The sequence below is a fragment of the Nelumbo lutea genome, chromosome 8 (genome assembly GCF_056320005.1).
Source record: "Nelumbo lutea isolate HS-2025 chromosome 8, American lotus-T2T, whole genome shotgun sequence".
NCBI classification, from domain to species: domain Eukaryota; kingdom Viridiplantae; phylum Streptophyta; class Magnoliopsida; order Proteales; family Nelumbonaceae; genus Nelumbo; species Nelumbo lutea.
In genome coordinates this window covers 24,008,771-24,025,296 of record NC_142691.1, presented here as the reverse complement: position 1 = coordinate 24,025,296, position 16,526 = coordinate 24,008,771, and the positions used below count along the sequence as shown (strand labels likewise).

At 37.9% G+C, this 16,526-nt stretch overlaps 1 protein-coding gene and 1 non-coding gene across 2 annotated transcripts; both read left to right on the top strand.

Moving 5' to 3' along the window:
• The first annotated feature begins 1,346 nt into the window (after nt 1-1,346).
• Nucleotides 1,347-15,688, top strand: LOC148843389 (eukaryotic translation initiation factor-like). The gene is made up of 9 exons (XM_088957259.1): nt 1,347-1,882; nt 4,706-4,777; nt 7,775-7,870; nt 8,036-8,260; nt 13,164-13,258; nt 13,492-13,579; nt 13,670-14,020; nt 14,115-14,357; nt 14,438-15,688. Exons 1-9 carry the CDS (start codon nt 1,673-1,675, stop codon nt 15,476-15,478), a joined length of 2,421 nt encoding a protein of 806 aa, XP_088813385.1. The 5' UTR covers nt 1,347-1,672; the 3' UTR covers nt 15,479-15,688.
• Nucleotides 2,561-2,666, top strand: LOC148843390 (small nucleolar RNA snoR103). Its single transcript, XR_016103987.1, has one exon. It is a non-coding gene; the product is annotated as a small nucleolar RNA snoR103 (small nucleolar RNA).
• Nucleotides 15,689-16,526: the final 838 nt, after the last annotated feature.

Sequence of the window (16,526 nt, the reverse complement as noted above, 5' to 3'; positions counted from 1 at the left end):
ACTAAAATGGCACGTTTGAAAGTGCAAACACTAAGTAAGATTTCTATTTGTGATTTACCTTTTTTTTTTTCATTTAAGTCACAATGTCAATGACAATGTAATAAATTATATTGTGTGCATGGTGTTAGTATTGAAGGCCACGGATACAATACACATGATAAAAAAGTTTTTCTGGTGTCGTGCATGCGATATTTTAAATGGTTTTCTCTTTATTTGTTTGTAATGCAATATTCATTTACACTTGCTCAGTTTGAAAGGAGTAAAAATGCAAATATGTAGAGTGTAAATTCTTTTAATTTGTATTATTTTTTATGTATTTATGTTACGCATATTTGTATTTGTAAATACAATACACATGATAAAAAAGTTTTTCTGGTGTCGTGCATGCGATATTTTAAATGGTTTTCTCTTTATTTGTTTGTAATGCAATATTCATTTACACTTGCTCAGTTTGAAAGGAGTAAAAATGCAAATATGTAGAGTGTAAATTCTTTTAATTTGTATTATTTTTTATGTATTTATGTTACGCATATTTGTATTTGTAATCTTTCTAAATTGAACCATTGGTGCAAAACACATGGAAGTGCAAATAAATTGACAACATATTTTGACTTAATTTTATCACAACCTTTACTTTAACTTCTTGTTTACACTACAAGTAAAATGAAATGTGAGACAAAATAATGTAAAACTCAAAACTAAATAAACCAAAATTTGCATTCTTTTTAATTTTTCATTAGGCTCAGTTTGGAAGGAGTACAAGTACAAATATATAATATGCAAAACCTAATATTTTGTATTATTTTGTATCTATTTGTTTTATATATATTTGTATTGTGTTTGTACTCCTTCCAAGCTGAGTGTTATGCTCCATTTGGAACGAGTAAGTCTCAGTTTAGAAGGAGTATTTGTACTCCTTCCAATGTTGTATCTTGTATTTCGAAATCTATATTGATATGGTACATATTTGTATTTGTAGTTTTCCAAACTGAGCCTTGTACTCGTTACTTACATGCTTAAAATCCTAAGATGAATCGCATGGCATAGATCGGATGCTTTGCACCTTTCGAAAACAAGATATATGGTTGGAGAATTTGCATCCAACGAGAAAAAGAATTAGGGTTTGTCGAAATTTTGATATAGGGAAAAACTGAAAGAGGTCAACATTATCATTTTGAAGAGAAACAGTAGGGACAAAATTGTTAAAAGAAATTCCAATTCGTGTCAAACTCGTAAAAGGAGGGACATAGATTTAAGAAGTACAAGGACATGGACGTAATTTTACAAGTGCTGGAATATACTACTAGCGAAAGTGACGATAAATTGATAATAAACAAGAAATAGATAGAAATAAAAAATAAAATAATAATTTATACAGTCACCAAAGAAACCATCAAGACATAAAAAGGGTTTTTCTCTCTCGGCCTCACCTCTCTTCCCCTTTCTTTTCTCTTTGCAGCAGCGAAGAGAGGTAGAGAGATTGAGAGAGAGAGAAACACGGGCCTCTCTCTCTGCACAACGCTCCCTCCTTCTTCCCTCCCCATTATTCAATAATTTGCGCTTCTGGGTCCCCTCGTTTCGGCGTCTCACGTCGCCGGCTACCTGTGTTCCCTCACCCTTCTCTGTGATCCGGACGGCGGCGATTCTCCAGATAGAGAGTCAAGACTGAGTTATGCAGCAGGCAGATCAGACAGTGATTAGCTTGAGGCCTGGTGGTGGAGGAAACCGAGGCAGCAGAATCCTTGCACCTCGTTTCGACTCTGCTTTTGGCAACTCCGGCGGTGGCGGTCTTGGTGGTTCTTCCGCGACATCTGTTTCGTCTTCCTCCGATCTCCATCTCCTCCGGCCTTATGGCGGCGCCCCTCCCACTTCGTCTTTCAAGGTCCGCTTAGAGCATGCTAGCTTCTTGGATCTAGGGTTTTCTTGCTCACCTTTGTCTTGTCTGTAGTTTCTTTGTGATGTTAATGTTAATTTAACTTTAATATTGAGCTAAAATTCTTAAAAGTTGGATCCTTTTCGATTTTGTGTATCGTTTCGTTCGCTTTTTGGGATCTTTCCTGATGCGAGATTGGGCGATTTCTTTAGATGGTTTGCCTTTTTTTGGTTCTTTTATTGGATCCAGATATTACTGCAATACTAATTCATGGATTACCCATGACATCTGATCCTTTGTAGATGGGTGGCATACCAATTTCTGTTATTCCATTGATCCTTTGTAGAGATATCATTGGTATCTCTATGGAGTTCCTGCTGAATGGTTGATGTTAATATGCTCATAACTAAGATTAACGGTTTCCAGTTTCTAATTTCCCCCTTTCTTTTGATTGATAAGATATAGCGATTCTTATCTTTCTTTTGTAATCTCAATGCTAAGATTTGTAAAAGGAGAAATAAAGCTTCTATGCAGAAAAAAGGTCGTCTTTTTTGGCTTTTCCCCCTGACTCTCTCAAAAGCTAAATTGAATAATGGTTATGAATATGCTATTTTCTACCCCGGACTGGAACATAATCAATTGGGAGGAAGTTCATTAGGGGTACATGTCCTAATTCTTGGCAGGTTGCTTGAGGATGCCTTCCTGCTGTAAATATGGACAAACAGCAATTTATAAGCTTTTAGGTGGGCATGCTGTGAATACTGGGATGCCCGTAAAGAACTTTCATACATGGAGATTCCAACAGAGTAGACTTGTTTAAAAAGGAAATGTAATATATATTTTTTGGTAATTGAGTGAAATTATTATTTATCATCCTCAATTTCCAACTGTTTCTATGGTCAGTTTGCCTGTAACCTGGGCAGAACGAAATGAATGCAGAATGCCACCTCTTGGATGGGGCATCGCTTGTGGACTGGTAGTCCTATTTTAGAGGATAAGTGTATTAGTGATTGTAGATCCGTTTCTCTACTTGTTAAGTTCTTTAAAATTTCTTTTTTCCCCAAAACTAAAAATGGGAACTGGGAAGAATGATTTGAAAAGGGAAAAGAAGTCCAAATCAATATTTACAAGTAATTGTCAAAATGCTAGGTCAATCTTCTCAAGACATAGTATCAACATCTTATCTGATATCCTTAACATTATTCTCATACATTAGTATTTAATCACCAATTGCATGCATACACAGAAGTGTATGCTTTCAGTTTATCTCTGGTAGATTTTTTTTTTATTTAGATTATTTATTTAGCTTTTGCATTGAACAAATAAGGCATAGAAATGTCTTGAGTGATTCTGTTAAAAAAAGTCTTTCTTGCTTTGAGTGGCAGCACTACATAGATGCCTAACATCAGAAATTTTATTGGAGAAAGGATGGTATTAGAAAATCAGTTTGTGTTTTCTGTAATTGATGTACAGAATCAGCAAGTTACCTCTTTCATCATTTCAGCTTTGCCTCCAATCTACGGACTTGGGTACTAGGGACTTTTGGAGCACAGGGCTGTTTCCCAGAATCAACAGAGTTTCTGGAGGCCTGGCAGATTAGGGGTTTGAGCAGAAGAGGCAAGGTAGTATGGGGAATTATACCAACTGCAGTTTTTTTGGGCCATCTGGGGTGGGGGGAGGGAATATTTGTATCTTTGGAAACAAACAAGCCAGAAGATGATGGTTGCTAAGAAGATTAAAGGAATGCTATCGCTCATGGTTGGTCACACATAACTTGTACAAGGGAAGATCCTACAATTCCTTTTTATTTTTGATCCAGACTATTTTTTTAATCATCTATATGCTCTTTTTATATAGTACTCAATGTACAGTCCGTTGTTGTACATGGGTGATGACCTTTCTCATTAATACAATGTTTTATGAGTTTCTCGGAAAAGAAGAAAAAAGAGACATAGAAATATAGGATATGGGGATGACACCTTCCTGTGGGTTACCACCTCCGCATTTTGATATCAATCTCTATGTGTTTCACTTTTTGTTATTAATTCTTGTTCCAATTGTGTCCCTTGCTTGAACCTGTAGGTTTTATTAATTACTGTTTGAATTATCTGATATTATATTTGTATTTTGTACTTTTTCCCCAACTTTGGGTGGTTATGACAATGCCTTTGGCTTGCATGTGAACTACTGGTTTTGCACTAGAAATTTGTTCCCGAGCTCCAGTAGATGTTTAGTGTCAGAAAAAAATTATGTGCCAACTGATTCCCAAATAGAAGAAAAAAAGTTGGTGGGGACGTGGGGTGGGAAAATGCACTATTCAAATATTTTTGAAGAGTTTCTAATCTTTTTACTTCGTCAAGTTTTGGGTTCTGGCTCTTCTAGATGATTCCATTGCTGCTAATGTCAATTTAATGCTGTCTTGGACTGCTAATTTCATATTCCATATAGAAGGAAGTTTACCTGATATTCTTTCCAAATTAAGTGACAAGGCTTTCCTTTCGGGTGCTTTCTTGCTTGTTTTTGTCTGAAATTGTTTGCATGAATAGGTGTTGGAATGGAAGTTTGTTCTTTATTTTTCTGTACATAAGCAACCTATTGTTTCCTCTCATGACCATTGCAGTGATAAACATCACAATACCTCTTTGTAGGCATTGTTAACTTGATATCTTGGAGACAAAAGACAAATTGTGTTGGTGAATTTTCATTATTGATGTATTGCTTTGGTATTGTTTACATACCTGGTATCATCTTATGATTGAGTGACATAGTGGTTGATGTATAGAATGGTTGGACATCTATTGACTCCTGTCTACTACTATTCTCTTGTTTTAGACTGGTGACTTGCGGTTTGAAGGTCGTGAGCGTGTTTGTTACACTCGAGACCAGCTGTTACAATTAAGAGAGGTAATTCTTTGCATTATAATTTCCTCCTCTGTGTGCATTGCAAAGCTTAAAAATACTATTTGGCCTATGGAGAAAGGTACTCTATTTTTTTTTGTACTGTCCCCTCTTTGTTTTGATTGCTAAACAAGGAAATATCCTCAAGAGTTTTTGAACGTGCATCTGATGTCAGGGAATGCTTGCTTGCCTGTGTACAGGCCTGCACAAAGGAGATGCCCGACTGTTTCTTCATTCTCTTCTGCTCGAAAAATAATAGTAGAATAAATTAAGGAAAAAACCTGAAAGGAAATGAGGAAGAGGTGGTTGAGAGACCACTTTCAGTTAGCACAGAGTGGACCTTGTTACATCAGTCGAAGTATCCACTCATTTCCATCACTGATACATCTTGGAAATGGCAAAAAGAATTTTAGCTTTTATTCTTTTCTTAGTTGATCAAGATTTTAGGTTTTCCTTGTTTGTCTTGTATGATGTGTTGCATGAATTATTTGACCATGTATTGAGAAAAAGGTTAGTATGACATCCTTTAAACAAAAGGGTTGGTGGTTGTTACTCGTATGTAAACAAAATTTAGTATCATTTACACTGTGGAAAGGATTAGTTGGTGCACCATATATTAGGTATCAATTTAGCATCAATATAATGCTGTTCCCTTTTCTATATTTTGGGATATTGCTAGTCGACTACTGGAGGCGGGTGCACTTGCTATTTAGACATAGTTGACAGAGACTGGCCAACTCAGTAAAGTGTGCATATGGCCATATCTGACTAGGTTATTGTCCACAGATCTTGGTACTGAAATTATACAAGTGGTGGGGAAAGATGGAGAGAGAGATTCTTATGGAAATGGCAAATGAATCATGCAGGGCATGCTCTGTACTGTGGTGTGTTCCAGGTCATTGGGCTCCACCATGGCATGTTTGAAATTGTAAGTTTTGGAACACACAACACCCCTTGTGTTGCTCTGTACTGTGGTGGTGTGGTGTGTTCCAAGACAGGGATTTGAAAAATAGATTTTTGTACTAAACCAGAGTATAAAAAGTGTGATGTATTCTGGAACATGAGAAATAAACATGTTCCAGAATTTGCAATATTTTGCATTCTGGAACCAGTTTCAGCCGATTCTAGAATATGTCATGGCTTAAAAGGATGCATGGCCTCCATGGCGTGTTCTGGGACTGACTTAAATGAGGTTTGAACACGGTACTGAAAATTCTTTTAATAGCCATGCTTTGTTTCTTTCATTTTTTTACCACCCTCTGGTTGGTTATCAGCATGCTGCAGTATATTTCTATTGGAAACACAAAATCACTCTCTCAGTAATTACAATCAGGACAAGAATAACCATCAAAATGACCTCTTCATTGCTTTTGTTAGATATAAAGTGGGAAACAGAAACAAGATAAAACTTTGGTCTGATCTTTGCTCTTTGGTGGGGTGAGAGTGCCCTAGATAACACTTACCCGAGAATTTTAAACCTCTCCCAAACCTAAGAAGCCACGGTTTCTTTGTGCCTTCTTTCTTCAACCACAGAAACCAATTGGAAACTAAACCTCAGAAGGCCCTTGAGAGAGGTAGAGATTTCTGAAATTGCAGACCTGTTAAACTCTCTTAGAGAGTTTACATCTCTCCTGCTACCCCTGACCAATGGATCTGGAATCTTAGTTCTGCTGGCAAGTTCTCATCTAAATCCTTTTTCAAGGCCCTAGTATTGGACGAGCAATGATCAAACTTCCCGCTTAAGAAGGGTTAGTGTTCACACATCCCTCCTAGAGTCTCCTTTTTTGTGTGGGAGGTGTGTCCAAGGAAAATATACACTTATGACCTGCTTTAGAAGAAGAATAAAGGCAGACTGTGTATTTCCCCTCATGTTTACACTCTTTGTCTCAGTAATGGTGAGATGGCTGAGCACCTCCTATGACAATGGCAAGCAGAGGCTTATGAAGAACAGGAAAAATTTATGTAACTTTTGGGGTGTGTGGGAAGAAAGAAACAATAGATCTTAAACAAAGTGAGGAATGTTGAAGATCCGATCTCCTTCATTATCATTTTATGTAACTTTTGGGCAGTTAATTCTCAAGAATTCAACTTTATCTCCTTGAATGATCTTCAAAGAAATGTAGTAGAAGCCCTCTACGCTTCCCCAGGGTGTGTTCTTACCCACAAACATTATTAAAGAGAAGAGTGTGATGAGACTAAACTTTGATGGGAATGCCCGAGGGACTACTGGTGCTGTGGGAATTGTTGGTGTAATCCAGGGGAGATGGGGGAATATCTGTTGGGCTTTCAGCGGTCCAATAGGGAATGCTGATTCTACAAAGGCAGAGATATTGGCTGCACTCACAGGGCTTCAGGGCTTCATTTTGCTAAAGTTTTAGGTTTGTCCTCCCTACCAATTGAAGGCAATTCTGCCAATACTATAAACTGGCTAGGGGAAAAGGATGGTGGGCCTTGGAGGTTGGCTTACTTTTTGGACAAGGCTAGAGATGTCATGGACTCAATGACTGTGAAGCTGACTTGGATTCCCAGGGAAATAAATGCTGTTGCTGACAGCTTAGCTAAATCTGGTGTTCACAGAGAAATTATGTTTAGTGATAGATCTTTGCTTGTGTAATTTTGTCTCTGCCTTCTCTTGCTTATGATGTACAGCTTCTCACGTATCTCTCTTATGAATAAATTCTCAGTTATTTTTTCTAAAACGTGATTACAGTTACTACCTTCTCTTTGATGCCCAGAGGGGAACCAAATGCAAGATACTTATTTTAGAACATATTCTTTCTGCTTCTTTTATAGGGTCATACTTTATATTTTTTACATTTTAATATAAATTGCAGCTATGTTTTAAGTTTTAATGGGTTACTGTTAATGTTATATATCTATATTTCCTCTTACATTTCCTTGATTATTTATTAGTTTGTTTCTTAACATTTGAAAATCTTCATCTGTTCTCTGAGGTTTTTTTGTAGATATTAGCATCTTATCGTTGTTATTTTTCACTCGTAGATTGCTGATGTCCCTGAAGATATCCTAAAAATCAAACGTGACATTGAAGCTGAATTTTTGGGCGATGATCAGAACTGGATTCGTGGAGATACTAATGTGAGTCTGCTTATTCATGTTGGTGATTTTTCTGCAGTTAATTGGTTATAGTAGTTTGGAAGGCTTTTTCCTTATGCAATATTTTGGATATGATATAATTTTGTTGTTTTCTGCACACAGAACTTGCATATCACAAAATATATATTTTTTTCCTGTTTTCCCTAGGTGCAACCTCAAACTCAAAGTCGTTATTCGGAGCCAGATAACCGTGATTGGCGTGGCCGATCAGCACAGCTGCCTAGCTCTGGAGAAGAAAGATCCTGGGAAACTCTTCGAGATAATAAAGAGCTTGCAGCAAGTCGATTAGATTCAAGACAGCAGGATCAATTTAATCGGCAAGACCAACTAAATACCCAGTTTTCAAGGGCTCAAATTTCATCTAACCAAGGGGTATTAATTTCTTTCCAGTGCTTATAGTTATTATGTCTTTAACTTCCTTTCTAGTTTCTTATTTGTTTTTGTGACATTGTCAGTCAAAATGATGTTTATGTTGTTTAGAGGCACTTTCAATATTCGGAATTAAATGGATTCGCTTGATGTCTACATTGTTTGAAGGGACTTCTAATGTTTGGAATTAAATAGATTTTATGGTGGCTATTTAACATAAAATAATCTGAATGGTTATCAATATTTAACTACAAATGTTTGATAGAGTAGAGGAAAATTGTTAGGTTTTGTTTGGTTCATAGGAATAGGGGTCTGGAATCGGAATCAGAATGGTCCCTTCCTATTCCAACTGTTTGGTTGGGCATAATCAGAATCCCATGCCCATTCCTGGTGGAAAATAGGGAAAATATATATGAATTGGAAAATGTGGAAATATATGAATAACTTGAACCGTTTAAATTGTTCATGGTTCAATGTCAATTCAACCTGGTTTTTAGACAAGGTCAACAATGTTAGTAGTAACCCAACAGGGTCATATTTGGGTCTAGGGATCCATAAAAACATCCTGTTCCATTTCAACCTGGCTGGTCCTGTCTGTATTGAGTGTTGATATTTGTTTGGGTGATACTTGAGTAGAGCTGTGAATGGGTTGGATATAGATTATTAATTGGTTTCTTATGACAGACCTAGAACTGTCCCATTTTTGAATTGGGACAATCAGGTTTGACCTCTGACCTGATTACACCCAATTATACTTGAAATCTATAATTGCCTATGATGATAACATTTTAAAACATTATTTTTGATAGGTTGACCTTGACAAAAATGATTATGTTGATAAATCAAGTGTTTTAACCAAAATGATCTTAGATGCAATCCATGGAATGCCCTTTTGGACATAAAGCTTAACAAAAATTACAAGAAAACGAGGAGGCCTTTACATATGTTTTTAATAAATACAACTCATTAAATTTCAGTAGAAGTGAAGGATAAAAGTCTGTTACAAGCATCCCAATGGGAGGGGTGAGGTGCAGCCTCACTCTTTAACAAAGTAATAAGACAAATTTACAAATGGGCCCAGTGCATCTGATCCCTAGTTACCCCTTACTTAGCTAGTGAATCAGCAAGTGCATTAGCCTCCCTTCCTACCCATTGTATAGTTAAATTCATCTGTTGTGTTAGTGTTACCATTTGAATTTCTTCATTTCATTTCTGTAACACTAAATCACTGAATCTGGGTCTTTAAGCCAACCCACCACCACCTTGAAGCGTCCTTCTATTTCCAATTTCTCCACACCTAACTCTTTTGCAATCTGGGTGCCTTGTAGGGCTGCATATAGTTCTTCCTTTAAGAGAGTATTCATTTCCCATCGGTCCTGAAAGATGGCTTTTAAATTTCCTTCATTGTCTTTATAGCCCCTCCTATTCCAGATGGACTTGGGTTGCCATGACTTCTCCCATCGAAGTTTAGATTCAAACAATCTTCAATGGGAGGTGTCCAAACCATCCTGCACTGAGCTAGAAGCTACCAAAATCCAAATCCTCCAAATATCATCAAAGGAGAAAGTTTTGAACAGGTCTAGAGTTTGTAGCCAATATATAACCCTGGTCATTACACATTCCATAATTTGTTGTTTACTTGTTTCCTTCTCTTGGAAGATTCTGGCATTTCTTTCTTCCCATAGTGTTCAGACTTCAGACTACCGCTCCTCTAATGCACCTCCACATTATTCTTCCCCTTCTCTTCGGCAAAACAAAGGTAGATGGATCAAACAGCATGTTAATTTCCATTGGCATATTCCACCTGCACCGAAACATAGAGAAAAACCAATCCCAGATTTCTTTGGCAAATGAGCAGGAGATTAGTAAGTGGTAACAAGATTCACCATCAGATTTACATAGAGTGCACCAATTCAGAGAAATACACAGAGAAGGGGCTGAATCCAGAGTGTTAATTTTCCCAACAGCCACTTCCCATCAAAAAGCCTTAATTTTTGGGGGAATCGGCTGAATCCAAATTCTTTCCCAAGAGGCCTTTATATATTATTAATTATATAACCGATTCAGGTCCTGAATCAGTTCGGAACAGCAAGAACCTGTCTGATCCAATTATTAATCAGGACAAATTTACAAAACCTGAACTGACATAATTGGTTCGGTTCTGTCATGTAGATCCAACCCATTGACAGCCCTTTACTTGAGAACATTGCAAAGAGGTTGTAGTCTGAGTTTCTTGTTTTCTGCATCAAATGACACAGTTACCATCTGGGTAACAATTGTTGCTTTGACTGGAGCATACTGAAAGTACTCTTTATAATGCTATTTATACTGTTTTTGTTTGACATCTTGGCAATGTATATTATGAATTTATGATGCATGTGTTTCAATTCTGTAGCATAAATAAATGTTTGAAATCCTCAATTGACTTGGATGATGAGGTCTCTCAACCTGGAATAGTTCTTCATTTAGCTGTTTATGTATTTTTGTTGGATACCAAGATCAAATTATGAAAATAATAATAGTACAAGTTCCATCATTGTGAGGTCAGGGAGGATCAAACTGGGCTTGGCTTACACACACACTAGAAATAGAGAAAAAGTACCTTCACTAGCCACCAGAAGGGGTCACCCATTTTTATGCGAATCTTACTACTCACTCCCTAGATAGGGTATTGTGCAGGAGTAAACTGGTCTCTCAACCTGGAATAGTTCTTCATTTAGCTGTTTATGTATTTTTGTTGGATACCAAGATCAAATTATGAAAATAATAATAGTACAAGTTCCATCATTGTGAGGTCAGGGAGGACCAAACTGGGCTTGGCTTACACACACACACTAGAAATAGAGAAAAAGTACCTTCACTAGCCACCAGAAGGGGTCACCTATTTTTATGCGAATCTTACTACTCACTCCCTAGATAGGGTATTGTGCAGGAGTAAACTGATGAAATGTTCTGTACAAACAAGTTTCCTGGTTCAAACGACCAAGTGTCCATTCTATTATTGGAATTGCCATGGCCCATCCGTATAAAAAAGCATCCATTCTATGATAAATCAGGACCACTTTCTTCTCCCTACACTTTCTCTAGGCTATACAATATGCCTGCTCTTGTTCCCTGTAGTAGAGCCATGATCTCTGCCCTGATAGGGTCCAAAATCTACAGGATCAGAAGAATTTCTAGGAGTCTATCGTGGGCTAGTTTGTACTCATAAGAAAAGTGGTGGCTCTGGATGTGAGCTATGTACTGCTACTTAATATCTTAAAGTTCTAATTATTTTAAGTTACCAGTTACCTATAACAAAACCTTCTATTTGTTTCCCTTCTCTGATTTCTATGCTCCCCCAACTCGAGATGGTCTATTTTGTCCAAAGGACAACATCAAAGTAGGCTGCATTATTCCCTGAGAAGGAGACCGCTCCTCTTTCTTTCTTTTTTTTTTTTTTTTTTTCTTTTATGAAGAAGTAAAGTCAACTTGTGAATTGATTTGAGGCAATGGTCCAACCTGCATTTATTTGATAAACTCCACTTGCTGATTTATATGGGGGTTCAGATATTGTTTGTTTTCTTTTTTAAGGGTCATATGTAAGATGAAAGAAATATGAGGGAGGGATCAGCAGGAAAGACTCGGAAGCTGTAGTCTGTTTTGATAGGTAGATTTTTCAACATGTGTTATTGTATGTACATAGTAAGACAGGATACCAATTTTGCATGCTAGCTTCTAGTATTTTCCCAAATTCTTAATGGTTCTCATATTTATTTTCTCAAAGAAATGTGTAAGTGAAATATATAACCAAATGCAAATTCTAGTAGGCCCCGTTCATTTTCAAAGAGGCCACTTGGGTAACTGCACTTACCAGGTAAATGTTTCCTGGGTAATACTTACTCGGGTTAGTTCACTTTCCCATGTTGTTTTGATTCCCAGGTAAGATATACAATAACTTTTTTTTTTACATAAAAATCCATTGTTGGAATGGGCAAACTTGTCTGATTATGTTTTGAAAATTTTCCCCCAGGTGAGGAAGTTGCCCACCTGGGAGATGGGTGCCACAGGGAAAATAACTTCACTGTGGGGCCCACAGCTTACCAAAGTAAAAACATCAGTACCCATGTGCAAGAAAGTACTTTACAATGAAACCAATGTACAGAAAAGTCTCTTTTTTTTTTTTTTTATCCTTGGAAAAGGTTCACCAGTGAACATTTTTTAACTTGTTTTGATTCTTTAGGCCAACTAAACATCTTAATTTGACAATGCAACTTGATAATTGGTTGATTACTCCAAAACCCAAAGTAAAAACATTGGAACCACTTTTTATGCAAAATTCTTAGATACTCATGCTCAAATAATTGGCATCTTTATTTCTATCAAGTAATGATCTTGTGTAATTGACAGCTTGTTCAAGTGTCCCTACAGGAAGGTCTGGCTGCTATTTCTTTTGATTTTTTCTATTGGCATCTAATCTTTTGTAGTTCATATAGGTGCAATTGGTAGCATTATGGTCTTGGTTTTGATATTTTGTGATGCCTATTAAATTTCAAATGTTAGTTGATATGCCTACTTCCAAATTCTGACATGACATGTGGATATAATTAATTTAGGAGGTTCTCACCAATATGTATGATAGAATTTTTCAGAAGAGATATAACTGCTATATCAGCAGAAAATATTATTTTGTTCTTGAAAGCAAAAACAACTGCACATCAGTAAAACCATGTTGTTTTTGCTGATTTGCCATTTTTGTTTTGAAAAAAAACCATACATATTTGCAAACACGCCCTTGGTTCTTTTGTTTATTGTTTTTTCTTGGTTATGGATTTTATTTGTTGTTTTATTACATGGTTTGATGTTTGCTTGCATTACTCCAGTTTGACATTAATTTCGAGCTTCTATTTGTTGACATTTGAATCAGGGGCCTGCTCCTGCTCTTATCAAGGCTGAGGTGCCATGGTCAGCTCGAAGAGGGAACCTTACTGAGAAAGAACGTGTCTTGAAGACAGTGAAAGGGTAATTAATAATGAGCATCTCTACTTTAATCTAATAACATTTGGCTTCTGCTTTGTTGCAGAATTTGTATCTTCAATGGTAGCCGTCAAGTCAAACTGTCTTCCATTAGGAATTCTAGTTTGACGTCTTAACCAAAAATGTTAATTGTTCTTTTCAACCCATTGGACCATTATTGTTGTTGCTTATCTCTGCCTATTGCAGTCAGCAAAAATTATTCCTTAATTTGTTTGCAGCATATTGAACAAGCTGACACCAGAGAAATTTGATGTCCTAAAAGGCCAACTGATCAACTCCGGAATCACAACTCAAGATATCTTAAAGGTTTTCATGCTTTAGTGATGTTTCATGTGATCTGTTAGAGTCCTTGCTTTCCAGCTGCTAATGGAACTGAGAGATTTGCTTGCCTTGCAGGGTGTTATCTCTTTGATATTTGAGAAAGCTGTACTGGAGCCCACGTTTTGTCCTATGTATGCTCTTCTTTGTTCTGATCTTAACGAAAAGCTGCCACCATTCCCTTCTGATGAGCCTGGTGGGAAAGAAATCACGTTCAAGCGTATTCTGTTGAATAATTGCCAGGAGGCATTTGAAGGTGCTGACAATCTCAGGGCAGAAATTAGGCAGATGACTGCCTCTGAGCAAGAATTGGAACGTAGAGATAAAGAAAGAATGGTGAAACTGCGCACCCTTGGAAATATCCGCCTTATTGGTGAACTTCTAAAGCAGAAGATGGTGCCCGAGATAATTGTTCATCACATGGTTCAGGTTCATTTTCAAGCTTCATTCTACTATATCTCTTGAAACTTATAGATGGTTTGACTATCTTGGGAATCAATCACGTTTTCCTTTTGCAAAACAGGAGCTTTTAGGACACGATGGCAAGTCTTGCCCAGATGAGGAGAATGTTGAGGCTATATGCCAATTCTTCAATACCATTGGTAAGCAGCTGAATGAGAGCCAAAAATCCCGTCGTATCAATGACATGTACTTCAACAGATTGAAGGAGCTGACAACAAACCAGCAATTGGCACCACGGTTGAGGTTCATGGTCCGTGATGTTCTGGAACTGCGGGCCAATAATTGGGTCCCAAGGCGTGAAGAGGTATTTGCAAAGGTTTATCATCTAAACATGTTTGAATTCTAGTTGCCATTGATGTTCAACCAGCCATTTTTTCTTTCCAGGTGAAAGCGAAGACCATCACTGAGATCCATTCGGAGGCGGAGAAGAACCTTGGGTTACGTCCTGGTGCAACAGCAAACATGAGAAATGGCCGTGGTGCTGGTGCTTCAGGAGGTGTTGGCCCTGGAGGTTTCCGACCTGGCTCTGGGGGGATGATGCCTGGAATGCCTGGAATGAGGAAGATGCCTGGTATGCCAGGGATTGACAATGATAATTGGGAGGTTCCTCGAACCCGGTCAATGCCAAGGGGTGATGGTTTAACATCTATGCAGTCTTCTGGACGTGTTCAGACCCCACTTGTCAGCAAGTCAACATCCATCAACTCCAAGCTGTTGCCTCAGGGCAGTGGTGGTCTGATGACTGGTAAGACCAGTGCATTATTACAGGGTAGCGTTCCTCCTGCACGTCCATCGAGCCTTGTTTCAGGCATGGATCCTGTTGCTCAGAGCCCTGCATCTGCACGGTCGGTAGTGTCAGCACCATCTACAGTGCCTGTTCCCGTGAGACCAGCTGCTTCTGTCACAAGATCAAACCCTGCTGAACTTGAGAAGAAAACAATCTCTCTTTTGGAAGAGTACTTTGAGATACGTGATCTAGATGAAGCATTCAGGTGTGTGGAGGAGCTGAAGGATACTAGCTTCTATCCAGAGGTTGTCAAGGAAACAATCTCCCGTTCGTTGGATAGGAGGGTCCCATGTGTAGATCTAGCTGTGAAGCTCCTGGACTTCTTGTTTGCTAGGAAGCTTCTTTCGGCCAGAGACATAGGGACTGGCTGTCTTCTGTACGCGTCAATGTTGGATGACATTGGCATCGATCTGCCGAAAGCACCAAGCAATTTTGGAGATGTCACTGGGAAGCTGGTCTTGTCTGGGGGTCTAGATTTTAAGGTGATAAAGGAGATTCTCAAGAAGGTGGAGGATACCTATTTCAGGAAACTCATCTTTGATGCTGCTATGAGCAGTCTCAATTCTGACCCTTCTGGCCAGAAAATATTGAGTGTTAACGGTGCTGAAATCCAGACCTGCCAGAGCATGCTTTCCTGATCGGGTCAAAGCCATTCTTAGTAGTCAGTAGGTTTTGAATTTCTGTAATCATGAAAAATCAAACATTTCTGTTGTTTTCTTTTATTTATATTTTTTTAATTTCCTCCTTTTACCCATTCCTGAGGCGAGCAACATGTGTTACAATTTGTGATAAAAGTCGAGCTGCGAAAAACTGGTAAATCTATTGAGTTTGTATATTTTTCGAGGTCATACGAGTGTGTTGAAGCGATAAATGAACAAAAAAAAAACATGCGATGGATGTTTCACTCTCGGCTGTGCCTAACTAATTTTGCCCCTAGATGATGCTCATCATGAACCAGGCTATGATCCATTTATTATCTATGTTTAATCAGTTTTGGTGAAAGCCCACTTTATAGTTTTTCTTAGTTAGTTAAGCTTTGATTCTTTTCGTCTCGTCAGGTTGGTCTAAGTTGACAATGTGGGATGATGATCTGCCTGTGCTCGTTTGGGATCATTGCAAACTGGGTCAACGATCCTTCTGTGGTGATTGAACCAACAGACGTGCACTCCCTAGGTGGTCGTGGAGGTCGTGGAAGCACATAAAAGCCTCTTCAGCTTAAGTGTTTGAATTAGGGCTGTTCATAAGAAGGCCCAACCTGATCAAACCGATCAACTCGGACCGATCCAACCTGAGTTGGCTGGGTTTTTATCAGCATGGGTCGGCTTCGGGTTGTACAAATTCTTAAACCGATTATTTGGGTTGGTTTCGGTTTTTATACAAGAAAACTGAAACCGACCCAAACTGAATCGATTTAGTTCCTAGTTCAAACAAGAAGTTCCAAAGCCCATTAGGCCACCTAGTTTTTGAATGGTTGCAAGAAACTTTGGATTAGTGAATAGTGATTAATGAACAATTTTTGTGATTAACTTTTTATTTAAATTTTATCATAGGAGATGGCTGAAATGATGTTCAATTTATGATTGTTTTTAAAATTAATTAGTTTTATCACATGGATGAACTTAGAATCAAAATTGACCCAACCCGACCCAACCCGACTCAAACCGACCAGGTCGGTTTTGGTTTCTA